The 19,884-nt window shown below is 45.0% G+C and overlaps 2 protein-coding genes across 2 annotated transcripts; one reads left to right on the forward strand and one right to left on the reverse strand.

The window, feature by feature from the left end:
• Positions 1–1,602: 1,602 nt before the first annotated feature.
• tmc5 (transmembrane channel like 5) lies at positions 1,603–10,543 on the forward strand. Its single transcript, XM_076038192.1, has 19 exons — positions 1,603–1,677; positions 2,495–2,566; positions 3,583–3,699; positions 3,797–3,899; positions 4,471–4,552; positions 4,635–4,895; positions 5,625–5,767; positions 5,896–6,040; positions 6,549–6,701; positions 7,033–7,199; positions 8,040–8,115; positions 8,205–8,302; positions 8,392–8,487; positions 8,590–8,665; positions 9,095–9,228; positions 9,329–9,502; positions 9,657–9,735; positions 9,878–9,973; positions 10,056–10,543. Exons 1-19 carry the CDS (start codon positions 1,623–1,625, stop codon positions 10,500–10,502), a joined length of 2,574 nt encoding a protein of 857 aa, XP_075894307.1. The 5' UTR covers positions 1,603–1,622; the 3' UTR covers positions 10,503–10,543.
• Positions 10,544–12,858: 2,315 nt separating this feature from the next.
• On the reverse strand, positions 12,859–18,829 carry LOC142896541 (germ cell-specific gene 1-like protein). The gene is made up of 5 exons (XM_076038250.1): positions 18,370–18,829; positions 16,879–16,926; positions 15,967–16,119; positions 14,839–14,950; positions 12,859–14,221 (listed from the first exon to the last, which is right to left on the reverse strand). Exons 1-5 carry the CDS (start codon positions 18,656–18,658, stop codon positions 13,927–13,929), a joined length of 897 nt encoding a protein of 298 aa, XP_075894365.1. The 5' UTR covers positions 18,659–18,829; the 3' UTR covers positions 12,859–13,926.
• Between the last annotated feature and the right edge of the window lie 1,055 nt (positions 18,830–19,884).

Here is a 19,884-nt window from a genome sequence, read left to right on the forward strand (position 1 = left end):
TTAGTTTTTTTTATTGCGCTAGTGTGCACCAAAATGTATAAAAGTTTGCAAATGATATATTTACACAGTAACACACATATTGACAACAAAAACATTTAAGCATTTGCATTAACTTTTGTCCTCTCAATTGTTCATCGGATATTTGATTAGAATGTCCATCAATCACAGACATTAAAAACATCTCCTGGTATCTGATACGTCAGTTAATCTAAGGGAAAGTGGCAACGTCCCAACAATCCAGATCATATCAACACATCTACAGTTTCAACAAGGTTACCATATCATTTAATCTTTTTTTTTATTACCTTTTTATTTCTCTTTGTGTGGCGTGCGCACACTTTTCTGTTTGTGTGTGTGTGTGTGTGTGTGTGTGTGTGTGTGTGTGTGTGTGTGTGTGTGTGTGTGTGTGTGTGTGTGTGTGTGTGTGTGTGTGTGTGTGGACTTTTACCTTTACCTTAAACTTCCTGGTAGCAGCTCAATCTTCCTGTGGGTCCCTGACTGCCGGACGGATAAAAACTCTCTCTGCAAGTCAACCAGGTAAAAGGGCAGTTGATAATATGCATTGTGTCATAATTCACAGATGCACACTGTTTGTCACCCCATGTTTTCTAATTTAATGATCTCTAATCATTAAGTTTTTGGTTGTTGTTGTTTTTGTCTGTTTGCCATTCAGATTTTTCCTCCGGTCTCTGTGTCAGTGACTCAATAGAGTGGAGGAAACCAAACCTACCGGCTAAATTAATGATGAGCAAATGGGATTAGGGGATTAAATGACACATACTCCCTCCCCCTGTTTAGGCCTTATCAACCACCAAACCAGCAGTGAAAGATGTACTGAGGACGTTTCCTTCTCTCTCCGCTTCCTCCAGGTACGTCTGTGAGACACCGAGGCTGGAAAATGCGGCTGTGAGAAGCCCGGTGGAAAACGTATTTTGCTTTGAACGGTGGATCAGCTCGAAGAATCTCATGACGACTTACAGCAGCGGAGGAGTCTACAACCCTGCCTACCATGACAGCGAGACCCTGGAAGTTGACAGAAGGTTTGTGGCAACAGGAACCAAGTGAGACTTTGAATTGAGAAACATAAAAACAATGACAGAAAATGAGTCTTGTTTTAAAACTTTTTTAAAAGTGTGATGTGTATATTATATTAAGGAAAGGGCAAAATACAACATTGTTATGTAATATATTCTAAAGATACCAGGGTAGTTTGATCATCCACACATCCTACATCCAAAGTGATGATTGCTAATTTTTTTGGCTGAAAAATAGTTAAGAATATTTTTTTTTAAATCTAGTTGCATTAATTGGCAAAACTACTCAAAAGTTTTCTCAGTGCAGTGCTCCGGCTTTTAAGGAACAAAGACATTTTGACAGTCTTTCTCTGGACAAGCTTGTTTGTTGCCTTCGTTTTAAGCATCTTTAACTTCACACATGGGCCCAGGTTTCCCAGTCAGGCCCCCTACAGTAACCCCTACGCCGGGGAAGAGCAGGGCTGGCGCGGCCGGAGGGAGGACGCGTTCTACTCATCGGGTCGGGCCGGAGGTGGCAATGACGTCCCGCGACGAGCACCCTCGGGTGGCTGGAGGGAAGACGGCTGGGGGGGCAGAGACAACATCCCCATGGGTCCGATCCCAGCTCGACACCCCAGTTCTGGAATGCAGCGTGACACCGGTGGTGAGTGGACAAATCGAGTGTGTCTTTGGAACACAGACACACAGTCAGCAAATTACATTTTTGATTATGTGTTTCAATTGGAAATCCTATAAGGTTTTCAGTATAATATCACGGAAGCGTATAAATTTTCATTTCTGAGTTTAACTCATCACTGACATTTTGGGGTTGTTGTGTATTTATTTATTTTTACTGGGGTTTTTAATAAAACAGATAATTGAAAAATGTTCAATGTCAATCAAAAATGTTTTCATTGGTGCTGGGTTACATATTGTTGCCAACGTTAGCATTGTCATGACGTTGCATGCTTCGTTAGCACAGAGTTCCTGCAAAGTCTTATCAAACCAAGGAATTCACCGTTCCTCAGCTTAGCTCAAAAGCAGACAATATAACTTGTAAGAAAAAATGTTGCTTTCATTATGTTGTGATGGGAATTGAATGAGTTCGTGGGGCCCTTGAGACAGACAATAAAGCATATCTTATCTCCTCTTACCTTATCTTAGTAAATGGCCTCAGCCAATGAGACGCAAGTTGGTGCAGCATCTCAGAGCGTCTTGGACAACAGACACTGAAAGAAATTTTTCAATTTATTTCAGTACATTTTCCAGGAAAATAAGACAAATAGATACACCACAATCTCAATTATGAGTTTATCTTAAATTCATCTATTTTTTTTTTAGTTATCTCACAATGGAGATCTGAACTGACAGGTCTGCTGAAGGGAAAAGCCGCAGCATTATCCTGATAGCTGGCTAACAGCAGATTTTGTTTCTCTGTGTGTGTTGCCAAGTGACACCTGTGTTGGCATTTGTGTCCACAGATCACAATGTGTTTCACATCCCAGATGACTCTCACAGTGCTCGGGAAGTTCGAAAACCTTCTTCAATGTCAGGTAAGCAGAACAAACTTTAATGCTAATGGCTTGTTCTTAGAACAGAAAGCCCTGTCAGTGGTCAGTCCTTTGGGCTGGCAGCAAAAAGCATTTCTAGATTGTGCTTTCAGATCAATGTGGACGTTCATGCGCATGCCTCTCGACAACCGCTTGCTATTTATGACGCCTCTTTAGTGGAGGCAAAGCAGGGAAATGATTAACGCCTACAAGGAAGAGCAACCAGGCAGATGAAGCAGAAAAAACAAATCCCCATCTGAGGGGTTTTCTAGTTATTTGGCTGTGAGCCTTCGACAGTTGTGGAAAAACAGTTGCCTTAAAAAAAAAAAAGTCACATGTCAAACGAAACATAAAAATAATTTACAGTTGCCTATTTTGTTGGCTTACTGTACACTTTTCTAACTTGTTACCACTAGTCACACTTTGATATCATAGTTTTTTTTTTAAGCTGGTCTAGTATAGTACTGTATAACCTTGATTGCCTGCCCAGCACCCTGAAGTGGGAATTCACACTTGTCTCACTTATCTTTGCTTTCTTTCCATCTGCTACGTCTTCTCTTGTCTATTTTTTCTGCTATGAGCATACCGAGCTAAGCGCGCTCGCTAACATCTTAGAAGCCTGCAAGGTTTTTGTGTGCAGTGAAATACCACATGGATGTGCCATGTCAGTTTTACATATCAATGTGTTGTGAAAAATTAGTTCAGAAGTTTGCTGAAAGTCAAAAAAAACAACATAAATATCATCCACTCTACGTGTCTTTCAACTTTGTCCTTGTCAGCGTTAACATTAGCCCAGAATGGTAATTGGTCTAAAAAAAAAATAATAATAAAAAAATAGGGACCGATATACTGTATCACTGGATAAGACTGAGACAACAGATTCAAGTTTGTAAAGTTTACTAGTATCACTTGAAGTCGGTCATGTTAGCCTGTCCTGGCCTCTCCCAACTTATATTGGTGTGGTGTACTCACAAGTTTGTCAACTCAAAACCCCATGTGTTGTGGCCTTGTGTATCCAGGTACCATGAGTGTAAGGTGGAGGGGAATGGCAAGGAGAAGGACGAGCATGTTCCCTGACGCCAACTACGCCCACTGCACCATTACGGAGAACGCCATTGTGGACGAATTGGAGAACGGTAACCACTGCGGATGCCTAATTTTGCCTTTTTGAGTGCATTCCTGCGCAAATGTGACATTTTTTTCTTCTTTTTTTTGTTACCTGACATTTGACAGAGGAACAAGACCTGGTTAAGGAGCTGGTGGCCCTGTCCACACAAGAGCGAGTCCGAGCCATCCGGGACCTCCCGAAGAGCTTCGAGGAGAAGCAAAATATCCGGTGTGTTGCAAGCGGTGAAGATTAATGAGGGCACGCAAGCTTTGTCCGGCTCAAAGTTAACCATTACACTCGGCTAAGAACCATAAAACAAGGGTTCAACGGAGACAATTTGTGGTGTCTCAATGCAAGAGCAAGGGAAGCGGTCATGGGGACCATAAACCCCCTCTCAAGACCTCACTAATTCACTAGTAGCTTTAATCACACAATTCTGGTAACCGCATTCATACAGCCCATTACAGTGTTGAGTTCTTCCTGAGAAGAAACATCATACTTTGCTCTCACAGCTAAATTATTAAATAAACTGGCTATTGAATATATTGTGTGTTTAGAAATAAATTTACTTACACTTCTGAGCTGGTCTTTGTGATTCTCATCAATAACAATGCAAACAGGTTGTTATACATATGTATGACAATTATGAGTCATACTTGCATTGGCTTTAATAAGTATGAATTGACTTTCTATTGCCTTTTAACACAAACATGGATGTTTATTTGCTGGTCTAGACTCTCTTGCTTCCCTGTTTGCATCAGATTATGAGCAGGATGACGCTTAAATTTGTCGTCCGCAGGAGTCAAGTACTGGCCTTCAAGTCGGCCCAAGATTCTCACAAGTTGACGTGCTGCGCTGACTTCACTGACACCGTGTCGCTGGTGAGCTTCCCGGCCATTGGTGTGCTGACTATGAGGCTGACTGAGCCTGGTGTGTTGACCGAAGCCGCCTCCCACCCCTCAGTCTCTCCGCAGGCTGGGCTACGGCCTGAAGTCGGCCCACCAGGTGCTGCAGTTATGGCAGGGCACCTTGAAGGAGATCGGAGGCACCTTCGGCAGCAGCGTCCTTTCGTACTTCCTCTTCCTCAAGTGGCTCCTCCTCTTCAATCTCTTCTCTTTCCTCATCAACTTCGGCTTCATCACCATCCCGCTGCTCGTGTTCGACCCTTCACCCAACGTGCCGGCCAACGTGAGCTTCAGGGGGCTGGAGCTCCTCACTGGCGCGGTGAGCAGCAACTCTTATCTCTCATTCAGTTGATCCCTGGGATCCTTATTTACTGTAATCTTCAGAATGTTTTGACTAATTTAGAGCCATAGAGATCAGGAGATGTATCTCTTCAAAGCTGTACAGTTTGACAAAGAGGTATCTCAAGAACCCAACTGATCATCTTCACAGTTTTCCCTCACAGTTGTAAAAGTCTTTTTTGTCACTTGGATATTTTTTTTTGTCAACACCTTCATTGTTAGCGTTCATCCTTGTCAGTCATCACATGGTGTCAAGACGGCTCATTGTCAGTGCATTCCCCAGGGATGAGACAAGTGCATCATTTGCTGCCCCCTCTTTACAGATAGCCTTGAGCTGTAACACATGGTTCTGACAGGGACAAACAAGCCCTTTGTGATGTCACAGAGGGCACTGATACCTCACACTGCCGGGTGCTGAAACCCTCTGCCTCTCTGCTGACCACATTGTTTTCATTCACATTCAAACAGGTGGAAAGTCCACAAAGTAGCAAAAACAATTTTTAAAGGAGGTTGTAAACACAGGGTTAAATATTTTCTCTGGAGATTATTTTGGGTATTTTTATGGGATACAAGAGAAGGCTTGGTTGATCAGAAAAATGGGGACAAGATTAGGTTGAAACTATTATTGAGATTTTACTTTTATTTGTTTTATTTGATGTTATTTTATGTTATGTTATTTGTGGCTTTGTGTGTGTTTGTGTGTGTGCAGGGTTACTTTAACTTCACCGTCATGTACTACGGCAGCTACAGCAATGAAACCCTGGCCGGCCTGGTGGACTACGACATGCAGCTGGCCTACTTCTTCACCATTTCCGCTTACATGGTGCTGTGTGGAATTGTGCTCATATTCAGGTTGGCACGTCTGACTTTTAGAAGAGCGTCACTCATTAACCTCTGCTGACCGCATGTGTTTTGATTACGGGAAAATAGCAAACATAGACTTCAGACATCATAGAGATCAAATCTCTCTTTTTGCGCAGCATGGCCAGGTCGTTCATGAGGAACTACGTGCTGGTCAACTCGGCCTCCAGCAGTGCCTGGCAGCTCCTGTGCAGCTGGGATTTCAGCGTCATCAACGAGAAAGCCGTGAGGCAGCTCAAGAACAACCTGCGTGTTCAGCTCAAGGTATTTAAGGCCGGGCAAATATGTCATTAAACACCATCAAAAACTGCGTGCTACCACTGACTGTATAAAAAGATGGGCAGAGCTTCCAGTTTCAAAACAGAGGCCAATGTGCAAGTATCAAAAACATGAAAACTAACATTTGACCAGCAGAGGCCGCCAAAGTTGGTTGCAAGAAGCCAAAAAAAAAAAAAAAGATACAGGAAAGTAAATACTGGTAAAAAAAAATTAATGATAATTTTTTTTTTTTTTTAAATCAGTGAAAGCAAATATTTCTGACTTGATCTAATCTTGCATGACAATGGCCCTGAAGTTGTGGTTAGACTTAAGTTTAGTAGCCAACTGTATTTAGTTCACCAGCGAATGGGCGGAACAGTTTGCTACTAAATGCTCCAATCATTGTTCACCTCATGACTTCGGGACCACCCACACATCCAAATATGGACTCTTCAAAACAAACTGGAAGATCAAGATGACGCCGAGTGTGAAACCAATCTCTGCGCTTCCTCAGGAGTCTCTGTCAGAGAAGATGCAGAGAGAGAGGCTGACGGTCTCCGAGCTGCTGAAGCAGTACGGGGTTCACCTGGGCTCCTGGCTCCTCTCCACAGGCCTGGCCTTCGGCTGCGCCGCCGGCATCTACTTCCTCTGCCAGTACGAGCAGCAGGTAGGCGAGAGCAGGAGCTGGCGGGCAGCGACCAAAGAGTGTTTGTTGACTACTTGTACTTGACAGACAGATGCAAAATCACTGATATGCAAAGATTATTGTTATTATTAAGAAGCAAGGATAAGAAAGGTCTTATTAATCATTAGTGCAACAATGCAGCAATTAATGATGACGTGATCGGGTAATTGTGCATGATAACCTCTCACACTGTGTAATGTGAACCACAATAAATCCTAATATATCATTAAGTGCTGTCCACGTACTTGCTGATAGTGACGCAGTATGTTCTTTCATCGACTTTATTGCTCACACGTTTGCGCTGTTATTGCAGCACATGACCGACGTCTCCAACTGGTCACCGCTCCAGGAAGCAAAGACCCTCCTGGTCCCCTTCATGGTGTCTCTGATCAACCTGGTGGTCCCATTCTTCTACTCCCTCTTCAACAAGTTTGAGATCTACTCCAGCCAAAGCAGGCAGATCTACGTGCTGGTCATCAGGTTGGAAACTTCCCACAGAGAAAGAGATAAATATGGGGCCATAAATACCATGGAGGGGAAAAAATGTTTTTGTACGCCTCGTGCATTTGTAACGCAGTGCATTGCGCTTAAGTCTAAAGTCTCCAAGTGCAGTTTATTTGAATGCAGTCACCAACTTTACCCACATGCAACACATCCAGAGTGCAAGAGTAACACAACTACAACAATTTTGTTTTCTTGTTTTGCCTTATTAATAATAAACAACTAAATTATTTCCATTTGTTTGTGTGCCTATGATGCAGCCAAACCTTTTGAAACACAAACACACAAAAATTTTAAAGCAGTCCAAAAAAATTTTTTTCCACTGTTGAGCAGATGTTTCGATAGTACACAATAATAATAATGATATAAGACTCCAGGGCAGCAGGGTTTATTACCCGGCAAAATAAACCCTAACGATGCTAAATAAATAGCACCGTTAGCCCTCTGTTTACTGCTGCTTGCGTAAATACTGACTATAGATAGATAGATAGATAGATAGATAGATAGATAAATAGATAGATAGATAGATAGACAGATGATAGATAGATAGATAGATAGATAGATAGATAGATAGTTAGATACAGTAGATGGATAGATAGATACAGTAGATGGATAGATAGAAAAATAGATAGATAGACAGATAGACAGATAGACAGACAGATAGATAGATAGATAGATAGATAGATAGATAGATAGATAGATAGATAGATAGATGGATAGATATATACAGTAGATGGATAGATAGATACAGTAGATGGATGGATAGATGTTAGTTGTGTTTGCCATTTGAAATATATGTATTTTTGTTCACCTCCACAGAAATGTGTTGCTCAGGATGTTCATTCTGGGCATCCTGTGTTATTACTGGATGCAAGAGGTGGCCGACAAGTTTTCGGTACGAACACTTCATCAGATCCGCGTCTTCAAACGGACTGCTCATCCGTGTCCTCCTGCCGCTTGACTAATTAAAAGTGCTTTCCGCAGTGCTGGGAGTCCTTTGTGGGACAGGCTCTGTACCGCCTGGTCATATTTGACTTCTTATTCCTGATGCTGGGTTCTTTCTTCGGGGAGTTTCTCAGCAAGTGAGTTCAGCGCCAAGAGTGTGTTCATTTCTTCTTTTTATTAAGAAACTTCTTAACACGCATGGTGTTATTAATTCCTCCTGCGACAGTGTGATTGGCACCAGGTTCTTACCGCAGCTGGGGGTCCCAGAGTTTGACGTCGCCAGGAACGTCATTGAACTCATCTACGCTCAGACTCTGTCCTGGTGAGCCACATCTATCCTCGCTCAGTTGGGATTAAAGTCTTAAATCTTGGTTTTAAGCACCAACCTTGACTCTATTTTTTTTCTTTCCCCTCCTCTCCAAAGGCTTGGAATCTTCTTCTCTCCCTTGCTGCCCGTCATCCAGACTCTTAAGTTCTTGCTCCTGTTTTACCTGAAGAAGGTAAACGGCCTGTTTGCTCGAGGTCCCCGTCGACGTGTCGGAGAGCTGCGATGATTTGCACGCTCCCGTGGACTCGCACAACGCCCCAGATCCTGTTACTCTGTTTGTGCACCTGGTTCAATAATTAATAGCCGCGCTTTCACCACCGCGGCAGTGCGCTCTAATATGAGCCTCGCTGAGAATCAAATGGGATTTCGGATTTGCGGCGTGCCCCCTCCTCCCCCCTCTGCCTTTTGTTTGTATTAAAGGAGGCAAAGCTAATCAATCCCAGAGGGGCGTATGAATGGTAACTTGAGCCAGGCTGGATGCAGCGTCGATGAATATTTCATCAACCGGCTAAATGGAGAGAAACAGCTCTGACGTTTAGCTTCATACAAGCTCTTGTGCCTTTTGACATTAAAAAAAATTCATTTGTCCTCGCTGCTGCAGGTCAGCATCACCATGAACTGCCAGCCTCCGCGGCACACGGGCCGAGCGGCCCAGATGCAAACCATTCTGATCGCGTTCCTCTTCTTCCCCTTCTTCGTCGGCGCCCTGTCCATCGTGGCCTACTCTGCCTGGAGGTACTGAAACGCATTAGCGTTGCAAGCAGAGCTGCATAAAGAACGAAAAAAGGATTTTACCAGTCCAAACCTCTTCCGTTTGGTGCCTTCCGCTCCGCAGCCTGACCCCCTCCAAGCAGTGCGGTCCCTTCCGGGGACTCAGCAACATCTTCAGCGTGGTGGACAGCTGGATAGACGGTCTGAAAGAGATCCCGGGTTCTGATTGGGTCGTCTGGATATACAGAAACATCATCAGGAGTGAAGTCTTCTACTTTTTCATCACGCTCCTCGTTATGTAAGTGCAAAGTGCAGACAATGCTGTTAGTCAACAGCAGGCAGCTAACGCTAACGTATGATAGTTTATTTTTTTTCGTGTTCATGGACACAGCAAATTGAAAAAAACAACCTTTTGACCTTTTATCAGAAACTTTTTCTTGTCCAACCTTCAGAGTCGCTGTATACATCATCTGGCATGTCATTGAAGGTCGCAAGTTACTTATTGTTCGACTCCGACGACAAATCGTAAATGTGAGTGCATTTTTACTTCAATCTTCAAATCCGCGCCGTCACTCGGTGGCGCACACTGACTTTCCCTCATATTTATAATGGTTTCACTGATGAGAAGTTCGCTGATCTCCTGCTTTACTTTTGCACTCCACTCCTTCCTCAGGAGGGAAAAGACAAGACCTTCTTGTTGGAAAAGCTGCAGAAACTTCATAATTCTGACAATACAGACAAAAAACCGAGACACAAGAGACCAAAAGAGGTTTGTTCACCGCTTCTCTGCTGAAATCTCACTGTCCACCTCACCTCGCCTCACCTCTCGCCTCCTCTCTCCCGTCCTGCAGCACAAAACCAACGAGCCAGGCAACAACTTCCCCTCAGGCTCAAGCGCCCTGGTCCAGGCTTTACTCGCCCAGAGGACGCTAGAAGAAGAAAAAGAAGGAGGATACAGAGCGGGTGGAGGTCCCACCCCCTCCGACATCTTCACCCCCAGCGCTCTGATACAGGCCATGCTGTCCCGCCAGAGTATCGAGCAGCAGGAGGCGGATCTCCAGCGGACGTCGGCGCCCCCTGGAGCCCTGGCGCAGGCCCTGCTGGCCAGGCGGAGAGCCGAGCAGAGCGACTATGACGACGACATGGAACGTTTATCGCCATCCGCCGTCATGAGGCGAGTCATGCAGAGAGCAGAGGAGCCGCGGCAGGGGGTGGCGCCGGCGGGAGGCTCCAGCGCCCTCATACAGGCCATGCTGGCGCGGCAGCAGGCCCAGAACGAATTCGACGACGGTTACTGAACTCTGAGGACGTGAATGGGGACTCGATGGATCACACAATCGACTCTTGGACTTTACTGTCATTGAATCAACATTAGAGTCGTGTAGCATCACAGAGGAGGAGGTGAATATCCATGCACCGCTGCTGCTGCTGCTGCTGCTGGTGGTGCTCATAGAAGAGAGTGCAGGTCCACCTCTCAGGGCACCACCTGTATATACTGTATACTCAACTTAAATGTCCTGAAATAAGAACTATTTACTCCCACAATGCATCCACTTGGTGTGATTTCATGCCATGTATGCAGCATGATCCAGTTCATGTATATAAAAAAAAAACGTCACAATCAAATGAATAAAATGAATAGTTGTTCTTAACTCTGTTAAAAAAGTGTCTTTGTGAATCCAAACTTTTTATCAACATAAACCGGCAGCACTGATCCTACTGATCGCTAACTTACCGCAGATGATGTCACAGACATGACAAGAAGCAGGAGGACCTCGGTGAACCAAGAGTTTCACAGCATTCACAGTCATTTAGTGTGACAGTGAAATCAGCATTTCACTCCATGGGTGCTGAGTGTTGTGAGATTACTCCATAAAAGTAATCTAATTACTTCTTTAACTACTTTGCTTCATAAGTAATCAATTACTAATTACTATTTACTTTAGTTAAAAAAAAAAAAAAAGATAAAGTAACTGTAATGGAAAATAAGTATTCTTGGCATCCGTGTAATCTGTTATGTCTCACTGTATAACCGTCTCGAGACATTCTCCTCGTGGCCCGCCAGGGTGATGTATTCATTTTTTTGTCTCCTCTCATCCTCCCCTCCCCTTTCCCTATCCTCATCCTTCCCAGTCCAAGGGATAAAGGACCTCCTTCTCCCTTATCTTGTCCCCTCCCGGTCCACTGTATAAAAGCCCTTCTCTTTCCTTTCCTCTTTGCACTTGCATTCATTTGAGCTGTTGCACTTGTTGCATCTGTTCTGTTGGTTGTATTGTGTTTGTGCCTCGGAGCTCCGATCTTTTATTTGTCTGTTCATTAAATTACTTATTCTCTCAGTATTCCTGCATCGGCATCTTTGCTCTTTTCCGCAACAGTAACAGTTGAGAACGTCTTGTTTCCTGCACATAAAGTACAACGAACCACAATATCCTTTGATTTAGACGAGATGAACTGAAAATAATGTTTGTATTTCCAGCAATCGCTGTTTTTTCTTTTGCCACCGCCATGCTTGTTTTGGTGCGTCATCGCATATCAATGACGTTGCATGCATGGCTGCATCATCAATTTGCGACATTGTTGTTTTTGGTTGTTTTTCTAAATTTCATTCCTTCATTTTGTGGATTATAAGACATTTTTAGCTTGCAAAATATTTCAGAAATGTAATGGAATCGTTACTTGTTAAAGCGATTATGTTATAATTACCAATTTTGCCACAGTAATCCCGCTACATTACTCAATTACTAAAAAAGTAGTTTAATTACAGTAGTGGATTACTTAGTAATAGATTACTCACCAACACTGGTTGTGAGGTGCAACAATTTAATCAAAGAACCAGGCCTGAGTCTGCTAAACTGGAGCACGACGCCGAGGAAGTAGACCAGTAGCAGCAGCAGCAGCAGGAGAGAACAGCAGACCGTCGACAGGCTGCTGCAGCTCCACGCTGAGTCGAGTCCTCTCTGTCTGGCAGCCCAGCCAGGTGCTCCTGGTTGCACTGATTTTCTCCGCCCACGGTGCACCTGCGAGGTGCAACACACCAGTAGCAGCAGCAGGCTCTGCTAAAAGCAGGAGGCCGCCATCATGTAAATCTGCATTTTACAGTTTGTTAGATCAATACTGCCCCCTACAGTGCATTGTTACACCTTGTTGCTTCTTCAACATTCTTTTGTTTGAAGAAACATGGACCTTCATCCAATCTGCGTCTGCAATGTTTAAATATTTGATTCATTAACCAACAGACCAAAACACCCTGATATTGATGTCACACATGTTCGCTAATTTAAACAGCACAATTAATGAGACAAAACCATAGTATTTATTTATTCCTTGTCTGTTATCAACAATTCAATTAAATGTTTTTTTAGATAAATAATGAAAACACGGGGTGGCCACAGCAGGGGCAAATTTATGTTTTGGAGGAAATTGAGCATTGATGTAATTTCTACTGATGGATATTTGTACAGCACAGAGGAAGCTGACTAATGGGTTTATGTTCAAGCAGCTGGATTGAATAAGTCTGCACATGATTAAATGTAATCCTATCAGTGTATTATCTAAACTAAACAAAGAATCCAAAGTATTCATATATGGGGAAATGCAACACCTTTTTTATCCAGAATAGAATTTATTGTTCACACATGCTTGATGCAAACAGAATATTTACTTGTTAATATTTTTGACTCTTTGCACTCGAGTCCACCTTCTGCTCAATCCTCCTTGAGTCAGACAACCAATCAATAAGCAGATTGCATGATGGGTATGTTTTAAAGTTAAGACAAACAGGGGGAAAAAAACAATCTGCAATGAACTCTATGGTTATGTCAGAGAAACCGAAAACATACATATACATATTTTTGGACTGAGACTTTAATATGAATATTTTCACAACTTTGATTTGAGAAATTACTTATTCAACTAAAGACTGGTCAAAATATATTGGCTGTCAAAGTTGATATGCCAGTCCTTATTTGAGTTTTTTTGGGGGGAAAAGAAAAAAAAGAAATTGATAAAACAAACACAATTTGTCACAATCATACTATATACAAAAACATCAAACACACAAATTCCAAAAACTGTACAGTTAGTCCACCAAGGCACATTGTTCTCCAATTTACAAACAGTTCTGTTCAAACCACCAAGTGACGCTGTCCACATTGTCTTCTCCTTTTCTGGCTCTGCTGATGTTTGCGAAAACACAATTAAGGCAGATTGAAAACTGAATCACTGCACCAGTGTTCTGTGTCTGGAGCCCATCATCGTGATTCAGGGAATGAGAAAAGTCCATCCATCCGTTGTAAAAGGAACCCTTTGTGATGTCACAAAGGGTATCCGGCAACACCCCCAGGCCTGGTGTTGATGCCACAGGTGGCATTGCCACAGCTTCCAAACAACATGGAAGGTGACATCTCAGCCTCAGCGGGAAGTGGGTGCTAAACCGCAAAATGAGCCCTTTGTGATGTCACGAAGATCACTGATGGTTGGTGGCAGTGGCCCTAACCAGGTGATCCTTCTGCCCTCGGACACCAGCCTCTTAAAATCATCAGTTCCAACAAGAAGCTAAAATTTAGTCTTTTTTGCAGGGGGGTTGTAAACAGAGGGCTAAATGTGCAGTTTTTTTTTTTTTTGCTAATTCGAATTGCACAGCGAAACTGGTCCACTGCAGCCCATCAGGATGAGAAATAAAAGCGTCTGAACGACCTTCAGATTCAGCGTCTGGGTCTTGTCTCAACACTGCTCCTCCCCCAGGGAGCCCGCGATGTCGCTCAGGTCCAGAGAGTCAGCCGGTATGGGGGTCTTCCTGCCGCTCTGGGGGGTCTGGCAGGAGTAAACGTCCACCGTCTTGGAGATGGAGAGCACGGAGCGCTCGCGGAAGTATCCGAAGGCCTCGCGGGCGTGCTCCTCGCGGATGCTCTGCTCGAAGGTCTTGCGCTTGTGCCGGAACTCGATGACGGTCTTGGTGTAAGAGTTGATGGTGGTGACCGAGGCGCCCATGCAGCAGGTGAAGGAGGCCCAGGCCATGCTGGAGGAGGACACAGAGAGGGGAGGGGCTTTGTTTATTTTTGTTTTTTTGTAATCTGAAATTCAACCAAAATGTGAAATTTAATGGAAAAAATAAATTAAGGGGCCGGCTCTTGTGAAGGGCTGCCGTCCAGATTCCATTTTGACATTTTGACCCTCAATATTTTGCTCAGGGATTAGTGTCACACACACACACACACACACACACACACACACACACACACACACACACACACACACACACGCGTGCTTAGATTCAGCGTGTCATGCACTTTTTTTCACTCAGGTTGGTCGAAGCCCCTGCAAAAGGTCAAGAATTGTTTAGCCTCCGCAGCATACTGCGCTCGCTGTAAATGAGCGAAAATATTATCCCCTTATGCAATCCCAATCTGGCCCGTGGTGGGGCTTTGGACACCAAAGCCTAATCCTGCCATAACATGAGAGCTTTGGGCTTTTTTCATTAGAGACAGTGATGCCGAGAGAAGAGGTGGAAGCTGCCAGTCGCTGCCAAAGGCCTCCTCTCTCTCTCTCTGCTCTCCTGATGAAACAGTAAACTAACAACAACAATAATGATGATGATAAATAATGTAGGAGGCGAGAGTGAGATCATCTCCGTACCAGAAGGACCAGCCGTAGTCCCAGTTGTAGGGCCTCCAGTCGGGAGGGCCGAGGCTCACCGTGACCTGGAAGACCTGCGTGTACATGACGTGAGCCACCATCCCGAGGAGGCCTGCAGGAAACAGACAGGAAACTAGAGGAAATTAGAGGGAACTGGGAGGAGACTGGAGAAAACTGGAGGGAAATTGGAGGGAAACTGGAGGAAAGTGGAAGGAAAGTGGAGGAAAACTGGAGGAAACTGGAGGAAACAGACAGGAAAGTAGAGGAAATTAGAGGGAACTGGGAGGAGACTGGAGGAAACTGGAGGGAAACTGGAGGGAAAGTGGAGGAAAACTGGAGGAAACTGGAGGAAACAGACAGGAAAGTAGAGGAAATTAGAGGGAACTGGGAGGAGACTGGAGGAAACTGGAGGGAAACTGGAGGAAACTGGAGGGGAAACTGGAGGAAACTGGAGGGAAACTGGAGGGAAACTGGAAGGAAACTGGAGGGAAACTGGAGGGAAACTGGAGGAAACTGGAGGGGAAACTGGAGGAAACTGGAGGGAAACTGGAGGGAAACTGGAAGGAAACTGGAGGGAAACTGGAGGGAAACTGGAGGAAACTGGAGGGAAACAGGAGGAAACTGGAGGAAACTGGAGGGAAACTGGAGGGAAACTGGAGGAAACTGGAAGGAAACTGGAGGGAAACTGGAGGGGAAACTGGAGGGGAAACTGGAGGAAACTGGGGGGAAACTTCTGGCTGCTGCATTCACACATTTAAACAAAAAGCTTTAAAGTTCTCTTGCTCACTGCAGCTGCTATTTGTTTTCTGGTCTTTTTTTGCACATCATCAACTTTTGAATTTGAAAGTCTTTGCTCTCGTCCTCCTGCTCCGCTCTCATGGTTTCTAGTCTCTGGCTGCGTCCACAAGAGGTTTTCATTAACTAAGGAACTAAGGAACTAAGGAAGCGGATGGGATCTATTTTGAATCACAGCATTGATAAATTGTATATGTATAAAAAAGGAAGAGGTCATATAATCCATATGCACTTTGTTCCAATAATCTGGGTAGGGGAAGATCTGTGGGTGGGCTTAGCTGTGAATGATGTGTGAATGTGATGAATTTTGATTTGCACTTTGTGCTTTCGTACCTGAGAGCACGGTGAAGACGGCGGCGAAGGCGTTGAGCTTGAGGCCGTCGATGACGTTGCTGGAGTGGACGAGCTCCAGACACATGAGGCTGAAACCAACCACCAGCAGCACGATGTAGAGCAGCTCAGACACCAGCGACAGCCACAGCATCCCTGCACACCCACACCAAGGTCAGAGGTCAGCTTTCTCTCAGCTTTAACAATGGCAATGTGAAGGACAGACGGGCTGGACCACATCTTCAGTCATCAATAGAGCCGACCAGGTCCAGCTGGTCTGCGGAACGTCGTTGTTATTGGCTTTTTATTTAATTTTCGAGAATAAAATGACACGCCACTTAAAATTAGAACTGGTCTTTAGGCTGTTGTGCAGTGTACAGGTAGATATGGAAAATATATATTTCAAATTATCAAATTTAAAATTAAAAATTTTGAAAACTGAAATTATCAAAACATATTTTAGTGGCACTTGCGACACTCGGTGATATTTGCAACAAATGCAATTTGTTTCAAGTTTTGAAAGATGTAGAAAAATGAGGACAAAACTTAAATTAGATTCTGGTAAAATTTGAATATGCTGGATTTGTATAGAATATTTAAAGTGACAGACAGCATTTTTTTAGACTGAGCTTTTTTCTTTTTAGTTTCTGCCTGCAGTCTAAATTGGAAACCCTTGACATTCCTTGATTGTGTGTTTTCACAAAAGCCAGCTCACATCCTTTCAATTGAATAACTCAAATTCTGTTGCTTTGTGAGTGCTAATCTACAAAACAGGGTAATTCAGTCGTCATTACATGCTTGCTGTGGATATTACTGCATTATACTAAATTATAAGTTTAGTGAAAGTAGAGTGAAAATATCTCAGTCCTGTTTTAATGTTGGGCAGTTCAGGTGGTCCAGGAGTTCCACACTCACCTTTCTCTGAAGGGGGAGCCAAGTCGATGAAGCTCCGGCATCGTTCACCTGCAACGCACATAAACAGCACATCTGTAACAATTTCTACCACAATACAGGGCTTTGCAAAATAAATATTAAGCAATTTTTTTTCTCCAACTCTTCGACATTTCCGGCGTCCCAGCAGAGGAGAACAAACACAACAATGAACAAGAGGCGGACGTGTCGTCAACGCAGCTTTGCAGCCGCCAGCTGCTGCCCTGGCAAAGCCCACCCGACATCTGCTGCCACTCATGCAGGTGCTTCTCATTTTGCGTTTTTTGTTGGGTTTTTTTTTTTGCCGCCACCCCCGAGAGCGAGGAGACGCACGGCGTCCGCCAACCTTTCAGCGCGTGGTCTGGAAAGTGTTTGGAAAGTGTGTCAGATCAGCGAGGGAACACGGGGAATGAAAAGAGACCCCTGACACACTGCACTGCGCTGGGGGCCGCAGGCGGGGAGGGTGCGGGGGGGAGGGGCGGGGCCGTGTCACTGGATTTGCTGCAGTGTGCCGAGCTCGTTAATCAGGTGGGAGAAGTTGTGGCGACAGCTGTTTAGAGGGAAAACTCATCAAGGCGCCTGTTGCATAACCCTCATTAAGTGGAGCCGCCCCGGCTGGAAGACCCCAACTCCCCCCCCGACCCCCACCCCACCCACCATCCCATCACACCGCATGGGCCGCTCGATGAGGCACGGAGGCGTGTTGCTTTGTGTAGTAATCGCAGCGTACACGGGTCGTGCGACAAAAGCGTGCGCAGCGGCTCACCTTTGACCTGAGCTTTCAAATGGCTGCCACCTGCCGCGAGCTGCGCTATCTGCACCGCATGCTCCCATTCATTTGACCTCTTGTGCGCACGTTGAGGAGATTTTCAATGAAAAATAAAGAAATGAAGGAATGAAAACAGAAGCCGCTGGTTTCCAGAAATAATTAAGCACAATGTCAATATTCCAGGGCGATTACCCTGAAATACACTGGACTGATTTCTACTGGAAGTCTGTCAGACTTGGACTCCAGCGATCACTCGTCAGATGTGCGTGTCGGCTGTTCATTTTCCTCAGACAGGAACAACAGCACAAGGAAAACGAGACGCTGGTATCGCCAGTCAACTCTGCCGCAGTTACTTACTGTCAGTTTCAATGTAGCGAAGGAAACAGACAGTGACCCACTGGTGTCACTAATCATTTGCTGTGTTCTATCATATGACCAACAGTTAGGGAGAAGAAGATGTGCTGGAGAAGATGTGCGGATACGACTTTATGTCATTGCAGACACACTTTACAGTTGAGTTGGACTAGTTATGAGAAAACAGGTGGAACTTGAGCTCTGTAAACTCTTCTGATCTTCTGAAAACTATCTCACGGCCTCCTAAGTTACTGTAGTATTTAAATATAACACACACACACACACACACACACACACACACACACACACACACACACACACACACACACACACACACACACACCTGGCCTTACTTTCATCGTGGATGTTCTCCTCGCACGAGGACCAGATGCCGGTGTGGAACTGGCGGAAGAGGAAGCGGTCGTCGCCGGTCTCCCAGCTGTACACCACCTTGTTGGGGTCCGTCTCGTTCACGCCGTAGTCGATGCACTGGTGCGTGCGCAGCTTGCTGCACTTGGGCTTGGGCACCCGCTGCGTGCCCACGCACCAGTAGGTGGTGATGAAGGCGGTGATGGAGAAGAGCAGCGCGAAGAAGTTGAGGCCGACCGACAGCAGCGTCCTGCACTTCCGGCTGGTCTTCATGGTCCCTGGCGGCGGGGGTGATGAAGATGTTGCGGGACCCAAAAGTTCATGGGAGCGACGCGCGCTCACTGTCCGAGCGCACCTGGCGACGTCACGCGGGGCGCGCTGTACGGAGCTCTCATCATGACCGTCCGCATCCCAGCCTGCTGCCGTGAGACCTGCTGCTGCTGCTGCTGCTGCTGCCGCTGCTCTCCACACCTCCTCCCTCACCAGCTCTCTCTCTCTCTCACTCTCTCTCTCTCTCTCTCTTTCACACACACGCGCGCGCGCATCCCCCCAGCCTATGGGAGGTCACGTTGTTAACGGATTTGACGCGCGTTTGCGTCAACCGCGAGGATTTTCGCCGCGTATTCTCCCTCCTTCCGGTCTCTACTTGTCAACAGTCAGGCGGCCCAGTAACTGATGGGACCGTCATCACCCCTGTGACTGAGAGCTGGAAAAGGCTTTGACTGAGTGGAAACAAAAGCAAAACGCACAAAGCAAAGCAAAAGAACAGCTTTTAATTCCTGTGCCTGTCTGGTCTTACAGTGACTCCTCAGAAATGCGGAAGTCTTTAAACATTGCTTGTTCCACTTGTCAGACAGTGTGTATTTGGCCCTTTGTGATGTCAGAGGGAAGGAATGGCTCACAATTGCCTCCCTAAGGTTAGCCACCACACCCCCAGCCATAAGTTTGTTATTTGTGACGACGTAGAGGGTCTGACAAGAAGCTGCAAACGTGTGTGTGTGTATAGATACAGATATTGAGATAAAGACATAGATATATAGATATATATATAGATATAGATAAATAGATAAAAATATATATTTGTTTCCTATCTTGACCAAAGTGATGCAACTACACTTGTAAGTCATTCTATTTTTCAACTTTCTATTCTTCTTTATTTCTATCTTTAAAGGTTTGTAAAAGTTTATTTTCAGTATCCTACAAGGACTTTTATATGCAATGTGTTTTAGAATGTGTGCACTGCCACTTTGAGTTCCTTTTTCACTTTGGGTCTTACATCTTTTATCACCTGGGGAAAAGTGAGATAACAGACAGGAGATAACAGCGACTTAGACTCATTCTGAATTAGGTGGAATGCCCTCTATAAATTCCGGCTGGACTTCTGAGAAGTGATGTGCGCTCTGATTGAGGCAGAGGTCACAGGGAGGTTGATGAGCTGCTGCTGCTGCTGCGGCCGCTGACCAGACTGCCTGCCGGCTCATCTCCAACCAGCCCGACAG

This window comes from Nelusetta ayraudi, unplaced genomic scaffold, assembly GCF_046127955.1.
Source record: "Nelusetta ayraudi isolate G7.1 ecotype Tasmania unplaced genomic scaffold, CSIRO-AGI_Nayr_v1 ptg000004l, whole genome shotgun sequence".
Lineage (NCBI taxonomy): Eukaryota > Metazoa > Chordata > Actinopteri > Tetraodontiformes > Monacanthidae > Nelusetta > Nelusetta ayraudi.